The 26,099-nt window shown below is 45.0% G+C and overlaps 1 protein-coding gene and 1 long non-coding RNA gene across 2 annotated transcripts; both read right to left on the bottom strand.

Annotated features, from left to right (window-relative positions):
- Positions 1–6,067: 6,067 nt before the first annotated feature.
- On the bottom strand, positions 6,068–13,801 carry LOC130277703 (tau-tubulin kinase 1-like). Its single transcript, XM_056528426.1, has 4 exons — positions 13,449–13,801; positions 8,960–9,152; positions 7,035–7,301; positions 6,068–6,447 (listed from the first exon to the last, which is right to left on the bottom strand). The coding sequence occupies exons 1-3, from the start codon at positions 13,494–13,496 to the stop codon at positions 7,036–7,038; spliced, it is 507 nt and encodes a 168-aa protein (XP_056384401.1). The 5' UTR covers positions 13,497–13,801; the 3' UTR covers positions 6,068–6,447; position 7,035.
- Positions 13,802–18,969: 5,168 nt separating this feature from the next.
- LOC130277702 (uncharacterized) lies at positions 18,970–19,794 on the bottom strand. The gene is made up of 3 exons (XR_008845537.1): positions 19,644–19,794; positions 19,378–19,542; positions 18,970–19,271 (listed from the first exon to the last, which is right to left on the bottom strand). It is a non-coding gene; the product is annotated as an uncharacterized LOC130277702 (long non-coding RNA).
- Between the last annotated feature and the right edge of the window lie 6,305 nt (positions 19,795–26,099).

The following is a 26,099-nucleotide window of genomic DNA, read 5'->3' as shown; positions in this document are numbered from 1 at the left end:
CCATATAGGCCTTAGGGAGACCGGTTACTGGAGGAACCACAGAGTTACGGCAAGGGTTACTGGGAACCGGTTTTAGACAGTTCTTGGAACAAGAGGACCCCCAACTCTTGATCTCCCCAGTGGACCAATCCAGGGTTGGGGAATGAAGTTGAAGCCAGGGAAGTCCAAGGAGAATCTCCGAGGTGCAATTGGGGAGGACCAAAAGTTCAATCCTCTCATGATGAGATCCGATGCTCATAAGAAGGGGCTCCGTGCGGAAACGTATGGTACAGTCCAATCTTTCATTATTTACACAATTGATGTAGAGGGGTCTGGCGAGACTGGTCACTGGGATGTTGAACCTGTTGACGAGAGAGGCCAAAATAAAATTTCCTGCAGATCCAGAGTCCAAGAAGGCCACTGTAGAGAAGGAGAAGGCAGAGGCAGACATCCGCACAGGCACAGTAAGACGTGGAGAAGCAGAGTAGACATCAAGGACTGTCTCACCTTTGTGCGGAGTCAGCGTACGTCTTTCCAGGCGGGGAGGACGGATAGGACAATCCCTCAGGAAGTGTTCGGTACTAGCACAGTACAGGCAGAGGTTCTCCATACGGCGTCGTGTCCTCTCTTGAGGTGTCAGGCGAGACCGGTCGACCTGCATAGCCTCCACGGCGGGAGGCACAGGAACAGATTGCAGGGGACCAGAGGAGAGAGGAGCCGAGGAGACGAAACGCCTCGTGCGAACAGAGTCCATATCTAGGCGGAGTTCCTGACGCCTTTCAGAAAAACGCATGTCAATGCGAGTGGCTAGGTGAATAAGTTCATGTAGATTAGCAGGAATTTCTCGTGCGGCCAGAACATCTTTAATGTTGCTGGATAGGCCTTTTTTGAAGGTCGCGCAGAGGGCCTCATTATTCCAGGACAATTCTGAAGCAAGTGTACGGAATTGTACGGCATACTCGCCAACGGAAGAATTACCCTGAACCAGGTTCAACAGGGCAGTCTCAGCAGAAGAGGCTCGGGCAGGTTCCTCAAAGACACTTCGGATTTCCGAGAAGAAGGAGTGTACAGAGGCAGTGACGGGGTCATTGCGGTCCCAGAGCGGTGTGGCCCATGACAGGGCTTTTCCGGACAGAAGACTGACTACGAAAGCCACCTTAGACCTTTCAGTGGGAAACAGGTCCGACATCATCTCCAGATGCAGGGAACATTGGGAAAGAAAGCCACGGCAAAACTTAGAGTCCCCATCAAATTTATCCGGCAAGGATAAGCGTATCCCAGGAGCGGCCACTCGCTGCGGAGGAGGTGCAGGAGCTGGCGGAGGAGATGACTGCTGAAGCTGTGGTAGCAACTGTTGTAGCATAACGGTCAGTTGAGACAGCTGTTGGCCTTGTTGCGCTATCTGTTGTGACTGCTGGGCGACCACCGTGGTGAGGTCAGCGACAACTGGCAGAGGAACTTCAGCGGGATCCATGGCCGGATCTACTGTCACGATGCCGGCTGGCAGGTAGTGGACCCTCTGTGCCAGAGAGGGATTGGCGTGGACCGTGCTAGTGGACCGGTTCTAAGCCACTACTGGTTTTCACCAGAGCCCGCCGCAAAGCGGGATGGTCTTGCTGCGGCGGTAGTGACCAGGTCGTATCCACTAGCAACGGCTCACCTCTCTGGCTGCTGAAGATAGGCGCGGTACAAGGGAGTAGGCAGAAGCAAGGTCGGACGTAGCAGAAGGTCGGGGCAGGCAGCAAGGATCGTAGTCAGGGGCAACGGCAGAAGGTCTGGAAACACTGGCAAGGAACACACAAGGAACGCTTTCACTGGCACTAAGGCAACAAGATCCGGCAAGGGAGTGCAAGGGAAGTGAGGTAATATAGGGAAGTGCACAGGTGAAAACCCTAATTGGAACCACTGCGCCAATCAGCGGCGCAGTGGCCCTTTAAATCGCAGAGACCCGGCGCGCGCGCGCCCTAGGGAGCGGGGCCGCGCGCGCCGGGACAGAACAGACGGGGAGCGAGTCAGGTAGGGGAGCCGGGGTGCGCATCGCGAGCGGGCGCTACCCGCATCGCGAATCGCATCCCGGCTGGCAGCAGGATCGCAGCGCCCCGGGTCAGAGGACGTGACCGGAGCGCTGCAGCGGAGGGAGTGAAGCGAGCGCTCCGGGGAGGAGCGGGGACCCGGAGCGCTCGGCGTAACAAGTACGTTTATAATCCCTTTATTTTGATGACCTCTAACTTTTTATTTTTCGGTATAAGCGGTGGTATGGGGGCTAATTTTTTGCGCCATGATCTGTACTTTTTTTTTATACCACATTTGCATATAAAAAACTTGTAATACATTTTTTATAATTTTTTTTAAATAAAATGTATTATAAAAGTAGCAATTTTGGACTTTTTTTTTTTTTGTTCACGCCATTCACCGTACGGGATCATTAACATTTTATTTTAATAGTTCGGACATTTATGCACGCGGCGATACCAAATATGTCTATAAAATTAATTTTTTGCGCTTTTTGGGGGTAAAATAGGAAAAAACGGACGTTTTACTTTTTTATTGGGGGAGGGGATTTTTCACTTTTTTTTTACTTTTACTTTTACTTTTTTTTTTTTTTTTTTTTTACACTCGAATAGTCCCCATAGATGACTATTCATAGCAATACCATGATTGCTAATACTGATCTGTTCTATGTATAGGACATAGAACAGATCAGTGTTTTCGGTGATCTTCTGCTCTGGTCTGCTCGATCTCAGACCAGAGCAGGAGACGCCGGGAGCCGGAGGGAGGCAGGAGAGGGGACCTCCGTGCGGCGTTATGAATGATCGGATCCCCGCAGCAGCGCTGCGGGCGATCCGATCATTCATTCAAATCGCGCACTGCCGCAGATGCCGGGATCTGTATTGATCCCGGCACCTGAGGGGTTAATGGCGGACGCCCGCGAGATCGCGGGCATCGGCCATTGCCGGCGAGTCCCTGGCTGCGATCAGCAGCCAGGATCAGGCGCGCATGACACGGGCATCGCTCCGATGCCCGCGGTTATGCACAGGACGTAAATGTTCGTCCTGGTGCGTTAAGTACCACCGCACCAGGACGTACATTTACGTCCTGCGTCCTTAAATAGATGAGCGAATCTAATTGTCCTAATAATTTTTTTTTTTTTTATAATTTACAAAAAAAGATATTATCAGTGGTGAATAAATTCCCCTGAAATCCACACCATTATGTAAGAAAAATTAACCTATAATCATAAACCTTTCAGGACCTCACCATAGATACTGGTGCATGACTGTAGTAGTATAATAAAATATATAACATATATATATATATATATATATATATATATATATATATATTATGAGGATTTTTTTTTCATTAAAAGTGATTACATTGTCAATTTTAGAATATATATTACTACTGCAATGAATTTTCCATTATCAGGAAAGCTATTTTTCTTTAGGCCGGACTGAATCGTACAATCCCTTTAATGCACTTTCAAACAGTCGGCCTTTGCTACCAACATCTCACTCTATCTTGACCTTATCATGGCATTAGACGCCACTCCGCTGGAGCTCTGGTCTTGCCGACTGGAACAACATACGAAAACGGAGTGGGACAGTGGAGACGGTGTTTTCCAATCCATTATACGGCCCGTCGCAGAACGGTGCACACCGTCCTCCCCTGTTAGAGCTGACCCTATGCACATAATTTTTACCAGAATATACATTCAATTGCACTAACTTCAACTTATCCTGACGTCAGACGCCACTCCGCTGGAGCTCTGGTCTTGCCGACTGGAGCAACAAACCAAAACGGAGTGGGACAGTGGAGACGGTGTTTTTCAATCCATCATATGGCCTGTTGCAAAACGGTGCCCACCGTCCTCCCCTGTTAGAGCTGACCATATGCAGGACCTCCACAACTTACTTACTTCTATCTAACATTATTTAGACTTCTGTTTTGTGTCTGTGAGTGAGAAGTTTAAAGGCCGGTAGCAACATACTTTCAACCATAATAGACAATTCCATTGCAGTAATTGTTTGTATTCTAATTTTTTTTTAAATGACATTCAACATTTTTTAGAGTTTCCTCATATTGTTATATAAATTATATATTTTATTACAATACCAAAGTCATACACCAGTAACACTGGTGATGTTTTTGATATTTCTTTATTTTTATTATGCATTCCAAGAAAGTGTTATAGTATGCACTTTGGACTTTAAATTATTCTCCTTTTAAACTCATAGTGGGCAATTAGTGTTAAAGGGCATAAATATTTCCAGGCTGTGTCATTATGCCACTATATGCTGTCCTCATGCTGCTGGAACATTAGTTTAAAATGTAATTGCTCATCTATTTAAAAAGTAATATATTGCATAGAAAAAAAGTTATTCAAACTTTTAAATTTTGAGGCCATATGGTGTAGTCAGGCTACAGCAACCTCAGGCCTGTGTCATTCTGCTTTTCATGTGCTACCCATGCTGCTGCAACTTCAAGCCTTTGTCATTTTGCCACTATATGGTCTCCTACTGCTGATGTCAAAAGGCTGAGTGATTATGTACCTATATAGTACTCATACTGCTGCTGTCACCCTTTGCTCCAGTAATTTGCCACTTTCTATTACTACTGCTGCTGCTGATGGCACCTCTTGGCAGAGTGATTTGCCACTATCTATTACTACTGCTGCTGCTGATGGCACCTTTTGCAAGAGTGATTTGCCACTATCTATTACTATTACTACTGCTGTTGCTGATGGCACCTCTTGCCCGAGTGCTTTGCCATTTTTTTATTACTATTACCACTGCTGCGGATGGCACCTCTTGCCAGAGTGATTTGCCATTTTTTTTATTACTATTATCACTGCTGCTGATGGCACCTCTTGCCAGAGTGATATGCCACTATCTATTACTACTGCTGCTGCTGATGGCACCTCTTGCCAGAGGGATTTGCCACTATCTATTACTACTGCTGCTGCTGATGGCACCTCTTGCCAGAGTGATTTGCCACTATCTATTACTACTGCTGTTGCTGATGGCACCTCTTGCCAGAGTGATTTGCCATTTTTTTTTATTACTATTACCACTGCTGCTGATGGCACCTCTTGCCAGAGTGATTTGCCACTATCTATTACTATCACTACTACTGCTGCTGATGGCACCTCTTGGCAGAGTGATTTGCCACTATCTATTACTATTACTACTGCTGCTGCTGATGGCACCTCTTGCCACAGTGATTTGCCACTATCTATTGCTACTGCTGCTGCTGATGGCACCTCTTGCCGCCCGAATGATTTGCCACTATCTATTACTATTACTACTGCTGCTGCTACTGATGGAACTTCTTGCCAGAGTGATTTGACACTATATACTACTATTAACACTGCTGCTGCTCATGGCACCTGTTGCCGAGTGATTTGACACTATATTGTCTACTATTACTACTACTGCTGCTGCTCATGGCACCTCTTGCACGAGTGATTTGTCACTATATAGTACTATACTACTATTACCACTACTGCTGCTGTCACCTCTTCCCCGAGTGTTTTTACACTATCTAGTTCTATAACCACTACTGCTGCTGCTCGTAACCCTTGCCTGAGTGATTATGACATTATAGATTACTATTACTACTGCTTCTGCCATCATGCTGATTTTTTTTGCCACGATATTGTCTACTCATGCTGCGGTTTTGTAAAACCTGAGTCATTCTGCCACTATATTGTCTGATCATGCTACTGTCACATAAAACCTGAGTCATTCTGCCACTATATTGTCTTATCATGCTACTGTCACATAAAACCTGAGTCATTCTGCCACTATATTGTCTGATCATGCTACTGTCACATAAAACCTGAGTCATTCTGCTACTATATTGTCTGATCATGCTGCTGTCACATAAAACCTGAGTCATTCTGCCACTATATTGTCTTATCATGCTACTGTCACATAAAACCTGAGTCATTCTGCCACTATATTGTCTGATCATGCTACTGTCACATAAAACCTGAGTCATTCTGCTACTATATTGTCTGATCATGCTGCTGTCACATAAAACCTGAGTCATTCTGCCACTTTATTGTCTGTTCATGCTGCTGTCACTTAAGAACCCAAGTCAATTTGCCACAATATTGACTACTCATGCTGCGATCACGTCTGGTGCTGTCATGTCTACTCATGCTGCAGACCCATTAGACCATTGCTGTTAACTCCTCCCAACGAAAAGTCCACATGGAAATTTTTAGTCACCTGTTCTAAACAAGGGAAGAAAATAAATAAAAAGGAGACCACACATTTTTTTTTTATGATTAACTTTTAAAGAAAAAGAAGAAATAAATATAAAAAAAAAAAAAAAACTATGTTAACTTATTAATCAACTCCTCCAATCTCACTATTTTCCACGCCATCCTCATCATGTCCTTTCTCATTTTTTCATGGTCTTTTTTTAGTTTTTTTATTTCTTTTTTTAATTTTTGGGCAACTGATAAAAAAAAAAAAGCATAGAATTAATTGTAATGAAGAGTAACATGTATGTTTGTATAGCATATGTAAAAGCACTTACAATACATAACATAACAATATATTAAACTAATTTATAACTTTGTTATCAAGTATAAATGCTTTAGAAATAACATTATTAAATTATTTCTTTTTTAAATACATGAGCGGATATATTTGTCCTAATAACTTTTTTATTTTCATTTACAAATAATATCTTATCACCAGTGAATAAATTCTCCTGAAATCCATACCATTATGTAAGAAAAATAAAACTATAATCATAAACCTTCAGGACCTCACCATAGATACCAGTGCATGACTGAGGTATTATAAAAAAAAAATATAAAACACACACACACACACACACACACACACATATATATATATATATATATATATATATATATATATATATTAACATGAATTTATTTATATTTATTTACATGAATTACTGTCTAATGTTACTGTATAAAATTACTGTATTGTTTTGTTTCACCTTGAATGTTGCCCTCTTTATTCTGTACATCTTATGCATACAAATTTCTAAGGATGTGTGCATATACTTACTCTACTGATTTGGAGTGTAGGCCACATCTTGACTGGAGAGTGGGGAGGAATTCCCCTCCTCTCCCTCCTGTGGTGCTGGTGGTGGTGGTATGGCTTGGGACATGTGGGAGGGCCCTGGCTGTTCCTCCTCCTGCTCCTGTGTCTCCTCCTCCTCCTCCGGGATGATCCCCTCCTCTTCCTCCTCCGGGATGATCTCTTCCTCCTCCTCCTCCTCTGCCTTGGCCTGTCGCCTGGTCCGCTTTGGACTGACCGTGGCTAGAGTAGCTCCTATAATAACACAATGTTTATGAAGTTAAAAATCAGTTCTTATAACCTATGCAGTTATAAAATACCAACCATTCCCCTTTAACCCACCACACCACTTCACTTAAATTCTATGGTTTAACCTGATGGACGTATGTCTTTTTTCAGCCGTACTATGAATACCTTGGCTGGTGATATATGTGTAATGTCCCCGAACAGTGTCTGCAATACTGTCCTGCTGATGAGCCTTTGACCTTTGGCTGAACATGTGCCTTTGGGGTCCTAAGTTAATGTCTTTTATGCACTATCCTTGTATTGTATAGATAACATGTGGTTTAGAATATATTTTGTTACCATAGCACTTATATTGATTCCAGTATTAATCCTGTTTTTGCATAATACTCTGTTTAATATGCATATGTTTTGCACTTAAGGAGTTAATGCATGTGTGGTGTCCCAGTGTGGTGACCTATTTATTTATGGGTCCCCATAGCCAGAGTCCCTAAGACTTAGGGATCGCTGTTAGCCAGTCTACCCCTAGTCGCCTCTATTCTAGTGTATAAATCTCTAATTTATGCATAGGTTAATGTAAATAGAATGTTAATGTAAATAGAATTGTTAATTACTTGTTTACATTAGCGTTGCAGGACCTGCGGGTCATGTGACGAGGTGAACTCTATGGTATTTAGCTTAAGGACCTTTGGAGGCCCTGTGACGTAAGCAATCCCATCACACCATGTAATGGTGAATGGCAGACGTTTGGACCAATCAGATTCGCCACGCCCCCTGCCCATGTAAGGGAGCAGCGGCCATGTTTCTCTCTCTTGTTCCTGGTCTAGCAGGCAAGCAAGACCTGTACAGCAGTAATGACCTAGGCCTGAGCCTTGTGGCAACGGCTGAACAATTATAATTATAGAGTGTATCACCTCCCAAACACTCTGCAGCATCACGGACCTAATAACTCCCCTAAATCCGGACGGATCTGCAAATCTCTTCCTAAATTCAGAGACTTTATGTCTAGCTGAAGGTCTGCAACTACTGCCAGTCACTAAGCAACCTAAGGACTGTTTGTATGAGACTGTTACTGTGCCGTGAATATCTCCTTGTGGACCGTCAGTTATTTTATGCACCTATCGTTACTGGGAAGGGCGGTGATAGGCCGGGACACTGATTTAGCATACCAGCCCTCAGCCTGGCGTCATGAACTATCGGGTTAACATTAACCCTTCACATACCGATACCATACCACCACTACCATTCACCCCCCAAGGGCTACCACACATGCATAAAGTATGAAACTTCTCTTGTTACCATGGGATACTAGTAGGATCATGTGACATGTGGTGAGCCTATCAGGATTGCTGAGCATTAAGACAACCCCCTACACTGTATATTCTAGTTTAATCTAGGTCTACCCTTTGCCTACGCAAGATCTAGTGTGGCTGCTGTGCAAGTCTCTAGTGGCTAGTGTGGAGAAAGTGGCCCGAATACTGCAGCTGTGCAGAGGGCTATGCTATCAAACTCTTCTACACAGAATTCATCTCTAATCTCCCAAGTCGCAGAACTTGGGCACCACATATGTTACCACAATCTGGAGTCAGACTCACAAACAAATAGGGTTAACAACATCTGCCCTAAGACTAATTACATCTGCCCTTACATAACTGTCACCAATACCTTACCTGGGTGATACTGGTCCCGTATTTGTCGGACCCGGTCCATGTGCCGCCTCTTTAGGTCCGACCATTTTTTTAAGACCGCCATGCGGTCATGTCTGCCGCCGTGATCTCTCCTCAGCTCCCGCATTAGGGAATGGACAATGTCCTTCTTGACAATCTGGGAGCGGGTCTGATCATAACCTTTTTCAAGGAAACGCTGCAACATGAAGAAACAAGTAAATTGTCGCACTTTTGTTTAAGCCCTTATGGACATATGACATAAACGTCTGTCAGTGATTACCAAGGCGATAACACAGTGATAACTCTCTGAGTAAAGATTATGTAGTAAATGTGACCTGCAGTCCTATGTAACACCACCGATAACACAGTGATAACTCTCTGAGTACAAATAATGGAGTTGATGTGACCTGCAGTCCTATGTAACACCACAGATAACACAGTGATAACTCTCTGAGTAAAGATTATGTAGTAAATGTGACCTGCAGTCCTATGTAACACAACAGATAACACAGTGATAACTCTCTGAGTACAGATGATGTAGTTGATGAGACCTGCAGTCCTATGTAACACAACAGATAACACAGTGATAACTCCCTGAGTAAAGATTATGTAGTAGATGTGACCTGCAGTCCTATGTAACACCACCGATAACAAACACAGTGATAACTCTCTGAGTACAGATAATGTAGTAGATGTGACCTGCAGTCCTATGTAACACAGCAGATAACACAGTGATAACTCTCTGAGTACCGATGATGTAGTTGGTGTGACCTGCAGTCCTATGTAACACAACAGATAACACAGTGATAACTCTCTGAGTGCAGATAATGGAGTTGATGTGACCTGCAGTCCTATGTAACACCACAGATAACACAGTGATAACTCTCTGAGTACAGATAATGGAGTTGATGTGACCTGCAGTCCTATGTAACACCACAGATAACACAGTGATAACTCTCTGAGTACAGATGATGTAGTTGGTGTGACCTGCAGTCCTATGTAACACCACAGATAACACAGTGATTACTCTCTGAGTACAGATAATGGAGTTGATGTGACCTCCAGTCCTATGTAACACAACAGATAACACAGTGATAACTCTCTGAGTACAGATGATGTAGTTGATGAGACATGCAGTCCTATGTAACACCACAGATAACACAGTGATAACTCTCTGAGTACAGATGATGTAGTTGATGAGACCTGCAGTCCTATGTAACACCACAGATAACACAGTGATAACTCTCTGAGTACAGATAATGGAGTTGATGTGACCTGCAGTCCTATGTAACACCACCGATAACACAGTGATAACTCTCTGAGTACAGATAATGGAGTTGATGTGACCTGCAGTCCTATGTAACACAACAGATAACACAGTGATAACTCTCTGAGTACAGATGATGTAGTTGATGAGACCTGCAGTCCTATGCAACACCACAGATAACACAGTGATAACTCTCTGAGTACAGATGATGTAGTTGATGAGACCTGCAGTCCTATGTAACACCACAGATAACACAGTGATAACTCTCTGAGTACAGATAATGGAGTTGATGTGACCTGCAGTCCTATGTAACACCACCGATAACACAGTGATAACTCTCTGAGTACAGATAATGGAGTTGATGTGACCTGCAGTCCTATGTAACACAACAGATAACACAGTGATAACTCTCTGAGTACAGATGATGTAGTTGATGAGACCTGCAGTCCTATGCAACACCACAGATAACACAGTGATAACTCTCTGAGTACAGATGATGTAGTTGATGAGACCTGCAGTCCTATGTAACACCACAGATAACACAGTGATAACTCTCTGAGTACAGATGATGTAGTTGATGTGACCTGCAGTCCTATGTAACACCACAGATAACACAGCGATAACTCTCTGAGTACAGATGATGTAGTTGGTGTGACCTGCAGTCCTATGTAACACCACCGATAACACAGTGAAAACTCTCTGAGTACAGATGATGTAGTTGATGTGATCTGCAGTCCTATGTAACACCACAGATAACACAGTGATAACTCTCTGAGTACAGATGATGTAGTTGATGAGACCTGCAGTCCTATGTAACACCACAGATAACACAGTGATAACTCTCTGAGTACAGATGATGTAGTTGGTGTGACCTGCAGTCCTATGTAACACCACAGATAACACAGTGATAACTCTCTGAGTACAGATGATGTAGTTGTTGTGACCTGCAGTCCTATGTAACACCACCGATTACACAGTGATAACTCTCTGAGTACAGATGATGTAGTTGATGCGACCTGCAGTCCTATGTAACACCACAGATAACACAGTGATAACTCTCTTAGTACAGATAATGGAGTTGATGTGACCTGCAGTCCTATGTAACACCACAGATAACACAGTGATAACTCTCTGAGTACAGATGATGTAGTTGATGTGACCTGCAGTCCTACGTAACACCACAGATAACACAGTGATAACTCTCTGAGTACAGATGATGTAGTTGATGTGACCTGCAGTCCTATGTAACACCACAGACAACAGTGCTTTGGAGAGAAAATTTTGATTGGGAGGGGGCATGTCGCATTTTGGAAGCCCTTATGGTGCCAGGAACGCAAAAAATAAAACCCACATGGCATACCATTTTGGAAACTAGACCCCCTGAGAAACGTTACAAGGGGTACAGTGAGCCTTAATACCCCACAGGGGTCTGACAGATCTTTGGAACAGTGGGCTGTGCAAATTAAAAAATCACATTTTTTATTTTCACAGATCACTTTTACCTGTCAGACACCAGTGGGGTGTAAATTCTCACTGCACCCCTCATTACATTCCATGAGGGTTCTAGTTTCCAAAATAGAGTCACATGTGTGTGTGTTTTTTTTTTTGCTTTTGTCAGAACCGCTGTAACAATCAGACCCCCCCCCCCCCCCCCCCCTCCAGTGCAAACACCTCAAATGTACATGGTGCACTCTCCCTTCTGGGCATTGTTGTGCGCCCCCAGGGCACTTTGCGTCCACATATGGGGTATCTCCGTACTCAGGAGACATTGTGTTACAATTTTTGGGGGGCATTTTTCCCTTTTACCTCTTGTGAAAATGAAATGTAGAGGACAACACCAGCAAGTTAGTGTAAAATTTAGAATTTTTTACACTAACATGCTGGTGTAGACCCCAACTTGACCTTTTCATAAGGGTTAAAGAAGAAAAAGCCCCCCAGTATTTGCTAGGCAAATTCTGCAGAGTACGGTGATACCCCATATGTGGCCCTAAACTGTTGCCTTGAAATACGACAGAGCTCCAAAGTGAGAGAGTGCATGAGCATTTGAGGCCTAGATTGGGGATTTGCATAGGGGTGGACATAGGGGTATTCTACGCCAGTGATTCCCAAACAGGGTGCCTCCAGATGTTGCAAAACTCCCAGCATGCATGGACAGTCAGTGGCTGTCTGGTAATACTGGGGTGTTGTTTTGCAACAGCTGGAGGCTCCATTTAGGAAACAGTGCCGTACCAGACGTTTTTCATTTTTATTGGGGAGGGGGGCTGTGTAGGGGTATGTGTATATGTAGTGTTTTTGACATTTTATTTTATGTTAGTGTAGTGTAGTGTTGTGTTTTTAGGGTAAAGTCACACAGGCGGGGGATCAAAGTAGTTTACCGCTGAGAGTTTGAGCTGCGGCAGAAAATTTGCGGCATATCAAACTTGCAGCTAGAAACACACTCTAAGCCCATGTGAGTGTACCCCCCGCCCATGTGAGTGTACCCTATACATTCACATTGGGGGAGAGGGGGGGGATGCAGGGAGTTGCATGCTGGGAGTTGTAGTTTTGCAACAGCTGGAGGCACACTGGTTGCAAAACACTGAGAGTTTGTTACCTAACTAAGTGTTTCACAACCAATGTGCCTCCAGCTGTTGCAAAACTACAACTCCCAGCATGCATGGTCTGTCAGTGCATGCTGGGAGTTATAGTTTTGCCACAGCTGGAGGCACATGGGTTGGGAAACACTAAGTTAGGAAACAGACAATGTTTCCTAACCAGTGTGTCTCCAGATGCTGCAAAACTACAACTGTCCAGGCAGATGCTGTCCAGGCATGATGAGAGTTGTATTTCGGCAACAACTGAAGTGCCAGTTGTTGTCGAACTACAATGCCCAGCATTCCTGGACAGTGAGCAGGCTGAGAATTGTAGTTTTGCAGCATCTGGAGGGCCACAGTTTAGAGACCCCTGTATAGTGGTCTGAAAACTGTGGCCCTGCAGATGTTGCAAAACTACAACTCCCAGCATGGCCAGACTGTCCAGTCAACAGACGTGTTTCCCAACCAGTGAGCCTTCAGCTGTACAGGCATGCTGAGAGTTGTAGTTTTGCAACAGCTGGAGACACACTGTTTGGGAAACACCGCTATATGATCTTATATCATGACTAGATTAAAAGTTATGATTCATAACTTTTAATCTAGTCTAAAATGCAGTAAAATATAATTAACTAACAGTGGTGAAAATACTTACACAAATCAGAACTCTCTCCTCACTTTCGCTGAAATTACTTCCCACCATCTTCGCTTCGCTTAGCTTATTCGCGATCGCGATCTCACCTTACAAGCATCCAGGAAACAATCTCTGTTATCGCGTGATGTAATAGCGTGCATGCGCGCGAGGGACGAAATTTCCGCAATCAGTTATTTTCGCAATTATTTTCGCAATTGCCGAAAATTCGCAATGTTTAAAAATCAACTCGAATATAACGAATATTCGAAATTCAGGAATATATGACGAATATTCATCCATATATTCACAAAATATTGCAAATTCGAATATGGCCTATGCCGCTCAACACTACTGGGCATGCTGGGAGTTGTAGTTTTGCAACATCTGGAGGGTCACAGTTTGGAGACCACTGTTACAGTGGTGCCCAAACGGTAGCCCTCCAGATGTTGCCAAACTGCAACTCTCAGCATGCCTCGACTGCCCATGCCTCGACTGGCATGCTGGGAGTTGTAGTTCTGTGACATCTGTCCCTTCAGATTTAGCAATTTTCATGACATTTTTGAAAATTGCTGCTCTACTTTGAAGCTCTCTAATTTTTTCAAAAAGCAAAAATATGTCCATTTTATGATGCCAACATAAAGTAGACATATTGTATTTGTGAAAAAAAATTACATTTATTGTGAATATCCATTTTCCTTACAAGTAGAGAGCTTCAAGTTAGAAAAATGCTAAATTTTCAAAATTTTCATGAAATTTTGGGATTTTTCACCAAAAAAGGATGCAAGTAATGCCGAAAATTTACCACCAAAATAAAGTAGAATATGTCACGAAAAAACATTCTCAGAATCAGAATATTCGGTAAAAGCGTTTTCGCGTTATTAATTCGTAAAGTGACAGTGGTCATAATTACGAAAAAGGGCTCAGTCCTTAAGGTGAAAAAGGGCTGCGTCCTTAAGGGGATAAGGTCAAAATGGTCTGTAAAGGGGGTAAAAAGCAGCGGCCTGGTCTGGGCACTTCTTCTTTCACTGGTGGGGACAATGTTAAACCTCTATGATCTGTGATTTGGGACGCAGCATGCAATGATTATCCGCAGTGCCCAGATCCATATGTTCAGCTTCTGCATCACCAATTGTACTCTGTAAAGACTTCACTTATTTTTTAACATAATCTGGGGCAAAACAAGAAAATAAAAATAAAAAACATTTGTAAACTTTTGTGGGCTTCAGTTTCAACTAGGGCTGCACGATATATCGCAAAAGCAATCGAATCGCGATTTTTGTTTTTTGCGATATGGCGATACAGCCCTCCGGGAAAACATGCGATTATCTGCTCGGGCTCCCATGGCGGGGGCGGCCAGAGCAGGTAAAAACTAATTGAAATACTAAAAGTCAGTGTTTCCCGACCAGGGGGCCTCCAGTTGTTGCAAAACTACAACTCTTAGCATGCCCTGACCGGCAAAGGCTGTCCGGGCATGCTGAGAGTTGTAGTTTCACAACAGCTGGAGGCACCCTGCTAGAAAAACACTAAGCTAAGGGCACAGGGAGAAAAATAAAAAAAACTTCTGCTCACCTAGTCCCGGTCCCTGCAGATTCGTCTCCGTGCGCTCTGCAATTTCCTCTCTTCTTGGTACAGTAGGACCTTTCCCTTTTCAGCCAATCACTGGCCGCAGTGGTGTCACGTGTCAAGCCAGTGATTGGCTGATGGGGAAAGGTCTTGTACTGCAGTAATACACTAGGTTTCCCGGGTCCCGCAGAAGATTTGAAATCCGCCCGGGAAACCCAGTGTATTGCTGCAGTACAAGAATACAAGAAAGAGACAGGAGGGGAGGGGGGGGGATGTGACAGAAGGGGGGGATGCGACAGAAGGGGGGGGGGATGTGACAGAAGGGGGGGAATGGGAAAAGGGGAGGAATGTGACAAGGGGGGGGGGGGATGTGATAAAATTTGCTAAATTGCTGTTTTATTTTCAATTTCCCCAGACAAATATTATTTTTTTTTTTATTTTGCCATACATTTTATGGTAATATGAGTGATGTCATTACAAAGGACAACTGGTCGCGCAAAAAACAAGCCTCATACTCGTCTGTGGATGGAAATATAAAAGAGTTATGATTTTTAGAAGGCGAAGAGGAAAAAAAAGAAAATGCAAAAATAAAATTGGCCTGGTCCTTGAGGGGTTAATATATCTTTATATATTTTGTTGTTCTTATGTTTGTTTCTTTTGTGTTACTGTGCCCTTAAGAGAGGAACAGTGTAAACCTCATGTGACCCTGCCTACCAATGGGAACCCCTTATTCTTTCCCATATAGTCTAGTGGGGGGAAGAGTTTCCCCAGAACAGTTTCTGCTGAGCCACATTGTGGTTAAAGGGGTACTCCACTGGCCAGCGTTCGGAAGTGAATTTTCCGAACGCTGTTTTCAAGCCGCGGGGTCGGCCATGCCCCTTGTGACGTCATGAACACGCTCCCTCAATGCAAGTCAATGGGAGGTGGCGTCACGCCCCCTCCCATAGACTTGCATTGAGGGGGCGTGGTCATGATGTCACAAGGGGCATGGCCGACCTTCGCAGTGCGAAAACAGTGTTCGGAACATTCACTTCCGAATGCTGGCCAGTGGAGTACCCCTTTAAGGTGTGCTGTGTGTAGAAACCTCAAGGGAAGGCCCAGATCAAATGTATTCACTCCGGTCATTCTGCAAGGATCACCCACACCGAGGAAGTTCATGCCCTGGCGGAGAAAGGTACAAGACCTTGACAGAACCCTAGCTACCAGGATCAATCTACCCGTCTTTTAAGTCAGTATCAATTTATTGGGTGAAGGCACCACAAGTCCCAGCAAGGTAACAGGGCTCCCAAGGGGTTACGTTGCATCCTCTCATTCTGCACCATACTGTCCGTGTAATACCATCTGCACCCTGCTCAGTAATGACAGTTATCCGTAACCTGACATCCGTGTGTTCCTTTACTCCCCGTGTCTGGCCCAGGAGAAGATGTCTCCAACCTCAGACCGTGTATAGGATAACAGTTCCCTGGCGTCACAAAGTGATCAGGTTTTTCCCTCGCACCCCCATGGCTGCCACATTATTACCCTGGTCAACCCTGTCTGCGCCATAGATGTGGGGGCCGCCACCCCGCCATAAACTGCCCTTCGGCTAAGTGCTCACTATGTGGACAGTTTAGTTATGTAATGGACGACTGTACAGGACCGGTCATCTGTAACCTGTGCTCAGGACCAGGGCATACATTTAGAGGGTGTTCGCATGCAGAGCATAATAAACGTAATGAGACCCTCACAGAGGCCATGGAGGAAGGACATCACCACATGTGTGAATACAGCCCCAAAAACTGACTGTCCCTCTGCAGATATCCATCAAAGTACCAGTGACCCTGCTGCAGAGCCAGAGCTAATATCTACTGTACTACAAGTCAGTGCAGATCCTAATGGAACATCACTGGATGCTGTGGAAAAAGAATGACCAGCAGCTGCAGAGCCTGAAGTACCACTTATGAATGTTCAACTACAAGTACCAGCAACCAAGTACAATCAACTGGTGCCAAAAAGAAAAACAGATTTGTAAATGACTTCTATTTAAAAACCTTAATCCTTCCAGTACTTATCAGCTGCTGTATTCTACAGAGGAAGTTATTTTCTTTTTGCATTTCTTTCCAGTCTGACCACAGTGATCTCTGCTGACACCTCTGTCCATGTCTGGAACTGTCCGTAGTAGGAGAAGTTTACTATGGAGATTTGCTCCTACTCACAGAGAGCACTGCGGTCAGACCGAAAAGAACTACACAACTTCCTCAGTAGCATACGATAGCTGATAAGTACTGTAAGGATTAAGATTTGTAAGAAGTAATTTACAAATCTGTTTAACGTACTGGCACCAGTTGATTTAAAAAAAAAATGTTTTCCCCCGGAGTACCCCTTTTACGTAATACCTGTGAATTCTGCAGTACGAATATCACCAGCCACTGAAGAGAGAGGTCATCCAACAACGGAAGTCCCCAAAAAATCTGCCACTAAATCCCTCAAGCAACCGTTCAGCCCCGGTCCAGAACCATCTGACCACAGGGACCAGTGTGGAGGAGAACAGGGTCCAGGCTGTAAAATAGAAGAAGACCGGAGCAGCCAGATACAGTGACTCTAAGGCTGAGCCTCATATTCTACCGAAGCTACAGAGTTATAGGGAACAGTAAAAATGAAAGTACTACAACCCCCACTGTGATCCGTCTGTGCCTCCCTAAGGCTCAGGGTTGGAGGAGGCACATGTTGAACAGACACACTACAATTGGAGTTGTAGTACTGTAGTTGTTAAAGATCCTGAACAAAAAAATAAGATGTTTTCATCAGGTTGCCCATAGCAACCAATCAGATTGCTTTTTAATTCTTGAGAAGACCTCTGAAAAATTAAAGAAGTGATCTGATTGGTTGCTATGGGCAACTGGACAACATTTCCTCTCCACAGGTACATTTCCCCGATTGTCTTCATATTTAGGATGAGAATCTACTGACAAAGTGAGTAGCCAACCATTTCTGGGCATAAAACTCTGTAAGAGACAGCAGTCTGGGGGCGTCTGTGGTGGACATGAAGAAAGGAAGGGGGGGGTCCAGGGAAAGTTAGATTTGACATCTGCAACGCGCGCTTCTCACTGAGCGACAGGTCTCATCCCAGGTATTGTAGGGGGGCCCCCCCACGATCAGCTACTGATCCCATAACCCATGGATAGGGGATAAGTTAATTTTTGCCATAGTTCTCCTTTAATCGGCCAGAACACACCCAAAATCGGTCCCAGCCAAACATTGCTTCGTATCCTGTCATTTCTCCCAGCTGTTCTTTTTCTACCTGCTTGTAAGGCATGCCTACACTCTCTAATTCCTTAAAGGGGTACTCCGCCCCTATATATCTTATCCCCTTCCTTAAGGTTAGGACATAAGATGACTGATCACTGGGACCCCCACGATCTTCATGCAGCACCCAGCGTTCTTAATAATATATTTAGAACTCTGGGTTCTCGTGGTTCGGGTCGTGATGTCACGCTACACCCCTTCCATTTATGTCTATGGGAGGTGGTGTGATGTCACAAGAAGGTGTGTCATGATGTCACGAATCTCACCACAGGAACCAATGATCTAAACATACTATTTAGAATTTTGGTTGCTGCATGGAGATTGCTGGGATCCCAGCAGCAGGATCCCCTTGATCAGACATCTTATCCCCTATCATTTACATAGGGTATAAGATATCTAGAGGCGGAGTACCCCTTTAAGGGACAGTTCACGTACCCAAAGGTTGATCCTTTGTAACCGTATGACCCCTAGCAAGTTCCCTGCATGAGTCCCATTCATCAGAAAAAGGCTTGTGCATGGAACTTGCTGGGTGTTCTACGCTTGCCTCATAAACTGCACCAACCAGCACCAGTTACCTCTCCGCACCGCATTATGCAGATCGTGTAGGAGAGCAGATTTGGTCATCCATGTTTTGCTAACTCTATTTTCACACACACACAAATAAATAAATGAGTCAAACAAGTCAAAGAACAGTTTAAAAAAAGGGGAACTTTATTTATTATTTACTAAAATGTTTGTGTAGTGGATTTTTTGTAACCTCCCATCACTCACAAAGAGCGGACAGTAACTAATACTCAGGACAGGAAAAACCTCCAGAGGGGAGGAAACCTGTAGGGAATCCATGGCTACTGTACTGCCCTTCCTCTGGGCATACTAAAGGAGGTTACCTCTAGAATTTGGGCAAATGTGTATGTGTGTGATTCCTAGGGCTGTGCCTTCATCCAACGTCTTGCTGTAGGTCTGGAAATGCTACTCCATGTCCTGGAGATAGTGCATCTAAGATAGGGCAAAAAAAAAAAAGATAGATTATTTACATGTTTAACATAGAAATACACATGGACCTGAACTAAAGACCTTTTGGACAAAACAATGTAACACTTACCAGTCACAGTCATGTGCATGACTTTGCATTCCCGCGTCCCTACACAGTGTCCAGCACCGGCCCCTCACTGATGAACAGGAGCAGTGTTATTTCTGGGGCTGTGCCTTCATCCAACGTCTTGCTGTAGGTCCGGAAATGCTACTCCATGTCCTGGAGATAGTGCATCTAAGATAAGAAAACAAAAGATAAATTATTTACATGTTTATCATAGAAATGCACATGGAACTGCACTAAAGATCTTTTGGACACAACAATGTAACACTTACCAGTCACAGTCATGTGCATGACTTTGCATTCCCGCGTCTTTGCAGTGTCCAGCACCGGCCCCTCACTGATGAAGAATGAACAGGAGCAGTGTTATTTCTGCTCAGTGCTGCTCTCTGGTGGACAATGGTTATGACATCACATGTGTGACACGCTGTTACGTCCTGGGAGTTCTATTTCAGTAGTGCTGCTCTCTGATTGGCTGAAAATAAAAAAAGCTTTCTAATATATTCTGTATGACTGTTATCTAAGGTTTTTCACAAATAAAATAAAATAGCGCTACTCTCTTTGGGTGCATAATATTTGTTTCTCCTAACCAGACATTCTGTATATGTAATATCATTTGGTGGCCCCAACAGCCTGGGCCCATAAGTTTCTTACATAGATCAGTGCTGCTCCGGCAGGCTCAATGAGCAGCGCTGGCCGCCGGGACATGTGACTAGTGTTGCTCGCGAATATTTGCAATGCAAATTTTATTCACGAATATAGCACTATATATTCGCAATTATGAATATTCGTTTTTTTTTTCACAGTACACATCACAGTGATTATCCCTCTCTGCTTCCAGCTTGTGTGGTGTAAAGAAGGCTCTAATACTACTGTGTGAGACTGGCGTCTGAATTTTCGCATATGCGAAAATTTGCATATGCTAATTTTCGCAAAAATAAACGCGAATATTGCGAATTTAGCGAATATATGACGAATATTCGTCCATATATTCGTGAAATATCGCAAATTCGAATATGGCCTATGCCGCTCAACACTATTACTTGTATGCAGCATTTTCAGAAGATTTCTGCTCTGCAGGCTTTATCTAGAATTTGCAGTTCTCTTAGAGTAGCTCCCTCCTCCTCCCTCTATAGACTTGTATTGCTTGTCTTGCAGACACAGGACAAGTGGAGGAGGAAGTTTAATAACAGGAGAAAAAAGCATTTTTGTCTGATCATATATATTACAAACTTTTTTTATATTTGTACTCTATGCAAAGTGAGTTTAATCGCTCTGTTTTATGCATATTGGCATGCTATATTTTTTTCTTGTGCTATTTGATATATCAGTCCAACCACCGAGCACCACTACCCACTTAGCCAGTGTGCAGCACCATTACAGTTTTCCACATCTCTCTGACTGCCCTACTAGCTTCTTGCACCAAGTGGGGTTTATCTGCACCCAGTAAATGATGTGGTGCCAACAGAAACTGATGAAGAGGCAGAGCCCTATAGTCTGTAGATAGGAAACTAACCAGCTGTAGGACATTGTGTGTAACATGGCTTTCGCTCACTAGGGCCTGACACTGGCCAACGTCAGGAGCATCTCAGTAATCGAATGATGACAGACAGTCGGCCCGACGGTGTCATGAAGGTAGGCATCCCACAGTGAATATCTCTACTAGAGAAGTTTCAGATGAAACCTGCGGGCTGCAGGATAAATAACGATCCTCCTGGCGCTCTCCCGATGGTAGTTTGTAGAAACTGAGTCGGACAATTAGAATTATTAAATAAAAAAGGTGTCCTCAGGTGTACAGCAGTAATCGCAGTGAGTTAGGCCCGAGCCTTGCGGCAACGGCTGAACAATTATAATTATAGAGTGTATCACCTCCCAAACACTCTGCAGCATCTCCGTACCTAATACCTCCCCTAAATCCGGACGGATCTGCAAATCTCTTCCTAAATTAAGAGACTTATTGTTTAGCTCAAGGTCCGCAACTACTGCCAGTTGCTAAGTAACCAAAGGACTGTTTGTATGAGACTGTGATTGTGCCGTAAATATTGCAAGCACTTCAGTAAACGTTATTCAAGTTCAAATCTCCTCGTGGACCTTCCGTTATTTTATGCACCTATCGTTACTGGAAAGGGCGGCGATAGGCCGGAACACTGATTCAGCATACCAGCCCTCAGCCTGGCGTCACGAACTCTAGGATTAACATTAACCCCTTATATACATATACCATACCACCACTACCATACACCCCTCAAGGGCTACCACAAAGCCTTTTTGCTGTTGTACGAACAGGATTCGGGTGTGTGCCTACTATTGCCACTAGTGATAGTGTACTCCCCCCTAAGAAGTGAACTTTATTAATGTACTGTGACTTATACTCCGGAGTAAGGGGTTGCGCGCACGGTGCTGTGTGGAGGAAGTGCGCATGTAAAGTAAGGGGGGAGGAGAACAGTACTGCAGAGTTCCAAGTCAGCGCGGGACATCCCAGCGCACGTGATCCAGAGACCCCGCCCACCAAAGCCCTCGGTGCAGCGGCGGCCATTTTGTCGGAGCCTAGGGCCAGAAACCAGCAAAGAGAGACAACCCAGAGAAAAGGCGCAGAGTGCGCCAACAGGCTAGAAGCTGTGAAGAACCAGAACAGTACGGGACTCTGAGACATCAGATCACTGAATTGAAGTCCTGCATAGAATCGCTCCAGCTGCCGATCAACGCACTCAAATTCCAATTAAAAGCTGTTGAGTTTCAGGTCACCGCTCTCAAGTTTGAAATCTACGCTCTCAAGTTCCAGATTAAAGAACAATTGCGTATTTCCCTGGGACCTAGGAATCCGAGGTCTATTTAAAGGGCCAGTACAACAAATACGAAAATGTCAGAACCTGCAGTCCCACAGTCCCCACCTGAACAGCAAGGAGCGATGCTCCAGCGGCCCAGCCAACAGGGTCTCCACCCTCAGCTAGAAGAATATTGCCGCCCTCACCAGCACTCTCGACCTCCCAAGGCTGCGCCCTGCCTGTGATGCCGGCAAGACCTTCAACACCGGCAGAACAGGACCCAACCAGTCCACCCTCAGTCTCTCCCTATGTGTTGGGAGCCCCTGTTGCTGCACCTGTCTTCTTGGGGAATCCTGTACTTCCCACCTACAATGGTGACCCTTTTACACTAAGAAACTTTAAAGAGAAATTCTATAGCCTCTTTGCATTCTATGCACTTCCCCCTCATCAACAGGTACAACTGCTTGTGGGACAACTCCAGGGACCCGCCTTGGAAGAACTTCGCACCTGGCCAGTGGTCGATAAGGCCACAGTGGGACAGATTTTTGAAGGACTTTCTCAAGTGTTTGAATCTCACTCCCCCTCAGAGGTACGCCTCTGACTCTATGAACGATGCCAGAAGCCAGGTGAGACCCTCCGAGCATATGCAGTGGCTTTGCAGAGCGCATTAGAGGCGGTACAGAAGTTGGACGGCATCACGCCCCATCAGGGCAATCGAGTACTGATGGACCGTTTTATAGAGGGGGCGCTAAACAAATGGGACACGGCCCAACTTAAGATGCTGGCCATACAGAATCCCGACATGGCTTTCCCAGCCTTTAAGAGACTAGCGGTGAAAGTAATAGAATCGGGGCCTCAAACAGAAGAAATTAGTGTCCCTGCTACAGACTCTCAGGGTCCTTCGCCCAAACCGCCTGTCCCTTCTCAATCTGCCCCACCAACATCTAATCCTAGCCCTTGGACAGCGGACTTACAAGACATTAAACATGAAATTGAACAGTTAGCCAAGGCTTTCAAAGAAATGGCAGTACGGCCAAACCCTTCCAGATCTGCAACACCACCACCTAAGAAGGCTGATCCTCGCCCTGTCACTCCACCTAGTGTTCCTCTCCTGTGAGACCACCGGGAAGCCAAAGACCCGTTTGCAGTTATTGTTTCGTGGTTATTGTTTCGTGGTTTGTAATGATCATGTGACCTATTAACAGGATATATGTGTTACTGTGTTACTATGTTTTATGCCATGACTAAGGGCACTCTAGCCCGATACATGTAGCCAACTACGCTCTGTTGTACCTGTTAATATTATGCCTCAATAAACTGGATCTTTTACCTGCTATCCTGGGGCTGGACATTTTCCATTTTTCACACTTCCTCAGTACTAGTCTATGGGAGGGGGCATGGTGGCATCACGCCCCCTTCCACAGACCTGTATTGAGGGGGCTGGCTATGACGTCACGAGGTAGTGGAGCCGTCATGTCACGATGCTCCAGGCCCCTGCATCACCCGTCATTACGCACAGAGCAAGTTCGCTTGGTGCAGTGATGACAGTCGGGTGCCGCAGCCCAGATCATGGGGGTCCCGAGTGGCGGTACCCCTGCGATCAGACATCTTATCCCCTATCCTACCATAAAGTGGAAGCTTTCTTTTTGTGAACTGGCTATTTCCTGTTTGATTTCATTCCCTTAAACTACAAATCCCATGATAATTTGTTTTTAAGTGTGAGGTCCCTTTTCTCCCTCCCACACATCAGCCACCCCACCCAATGAAACACACTTGTGATCTACAATTCACTGCAGAATGATCTCCCTCCCACCCAGCGGTTGCTCCACCCATTGAAGTAAAGACAGGCTCCTTCTGAACACCTGACTATTGATGTGATGTCTCAGGCCGCACTGCAACACTGTAATGTCTAAGCCCACACTGCAACCTTGGGAAACCTGAGATGACAGTCATTTTGTATACACCATAAAACACAGTTACAGACACTATATTATAAACTACACAAAGTTTACAGCCCCTGTAGCATAGTCAAATAAAAATAAATCCCGAAATACACCTTTAAGGTACTGCAGGCAGTAGAGTGGAGTCAGCAGGTACTGTAAGGGCATCACAAGCAGTCAGATGAAGAGAACAGGATGTCCACATGATGAAATGGGAGCTCTGAGCATGTGTTCTCATGCCATGAAAGCCAGGCCTTGCCCCCGATTAATGCAAAGCTTGATGAAATGACAGTGACCATTAAAGTTTGGGCTTAATTATTCATTTTTCTGCTTCAATATACAATGCAAAACTTAGTTTTTAGATGTGATCTCAATTATTGCAGTATTCTCTGCTGATAGACTATAGTAATGATCTTGGGAATATAAGGCAAAAATCCATTTGACTTTCATAATGAGAAGTAATTCATCATGTACAGTAGCCTGGTTGGATCATTAGGAAGGAGAAGCATCAGAGGTGTGGAACGTGTTCTTTTGATGGTTGGCATCACTCAAGCAGCTAGGAAGAAAGAGTCAACTGTGACTAAAGTTTTGTTGCCATTTAAAAAGGATACTCTGTGCGTTCTACAAAACCCTGACATTGTACAGTCACAGAAGTGGAAGAACACTGTTTTGTCTCTAGTAAGTAGTTGAACTACTGGACGAATAGTTTTTGCTTCCAGACATTTGCTTTCCGACTTTTTGCTTTGAGAAGTTTTAAACTTCACGATGTACCGTATATGCCGGCGTATAAGACGACTGGGCGTATAAGATGACCCCCAACTTTTACCGTTAAAATATAGAGTTTGGGATATACTTGCCGTATAAGACATTAGGTCGGCAGCATTTTCCCCCACATTAGGTGGGCAGCATGTTCCCCCACATTAGGTCGGCAGTTCCCCCACATTAGGTCGGCAGCTCCCCCACATTAGGTCGGCAGCTCCCCCACATTAGGTTGGCAGCTCCCCCCCACATCATTAGGTCGGCAGCTCCCCCCCCCCCCCCCCCCACACATCATTAGGTCGGCAGCTCCCCCCCCCCCACATCATTAGGTCGGCAGCTTCCCCCCCCCCCACAATAGTAGGCAGCTCCCCCCACAGACATACAACTTCCAGCCATATACAGTGTATGGCTGGAGGCTGTATGTCTGTGTACTGCCCCCCACAGTGTTCCGGTCACCGCTCCTCCGGCCCGGGGTCACAATCTACTGCTATGGCCTATGGACCATAGCAGCAGTCCCGGGACCAGAGGAGCGGTGATCGGAACACTGTAGATTACGCGCCGCCGGTCACTCACCAGGCCCCGGCCACGCTTGTCCTCCTCCGGTCCTCCTGCGCCTCTATGGTTATACGCACGGGACGTCACTGACGTCCCGTGCGTACAACCATAGAGCGGTGGAGAAGCGCAGAAGGACCGGAGGAAGACTGCAGGAGGACCGGAGGAGGACGCGCGGCGGGCGGGGAATGGTAAGTGACCTGCGGACATCCTTATGTCCCGAAAAGATTTTTCGGGACACGGGGATGTCCGGCATAGGAATACTTACGATTATCTTCCCGGCTCCTGTGTGCGGCTACAGGTGGGGGCCGGCCAGAGCATGTAAAAACGAATTCATGTGTACTAAAAACCAGGGTGCCTCCAGCTGTTGTGAAACTACAACTATCAGCATGCCCGGACAGCCGTTGCCGGTCCGGGCATGCTGGGAGTTGTAGTTTCACAACAGCTGGAGGCACCCTGGTTTTTAAGTATACAGTTATTAGTTTGTACATGCTCTGGCCGGCCCCCGCATGCAGCTGCACACAGGAGCCGGGAAGATAATCGTAAGTATTCTTATGCCGGACCCCAATACCCGGCGTATAAGACGACCCCCGACTTCTCAGGAGAAAATTCGGGGTTAAAAAGTCGTCTTATACGCCGGGATATACGGTACATCATCTATTAGAGGGAACATTCGAAAATCAGTTTTTGCTACAAAATTTTTTTATTTCTACAT

The sequence above is a fragment of the Hyla sarda genome, chromosome 6 (assembly GCF_029499605.1).
Source record: "Hyla sarda isolate aHylSar1 chromosome 6, aHylSar1.hap1, whole genome shotgun sequence".
Taxonomy (NCBI): Eukaryota; Metazoa; Chordata; class Amphibia; order Anura; family Hylidae; genus Hyla; species Hyla sarda.
The sequence above is the reverse complement of the archived record's forward strand: the minus strand, read 5'-3'. Positions and strand labels throughout refer to the sequence as shown.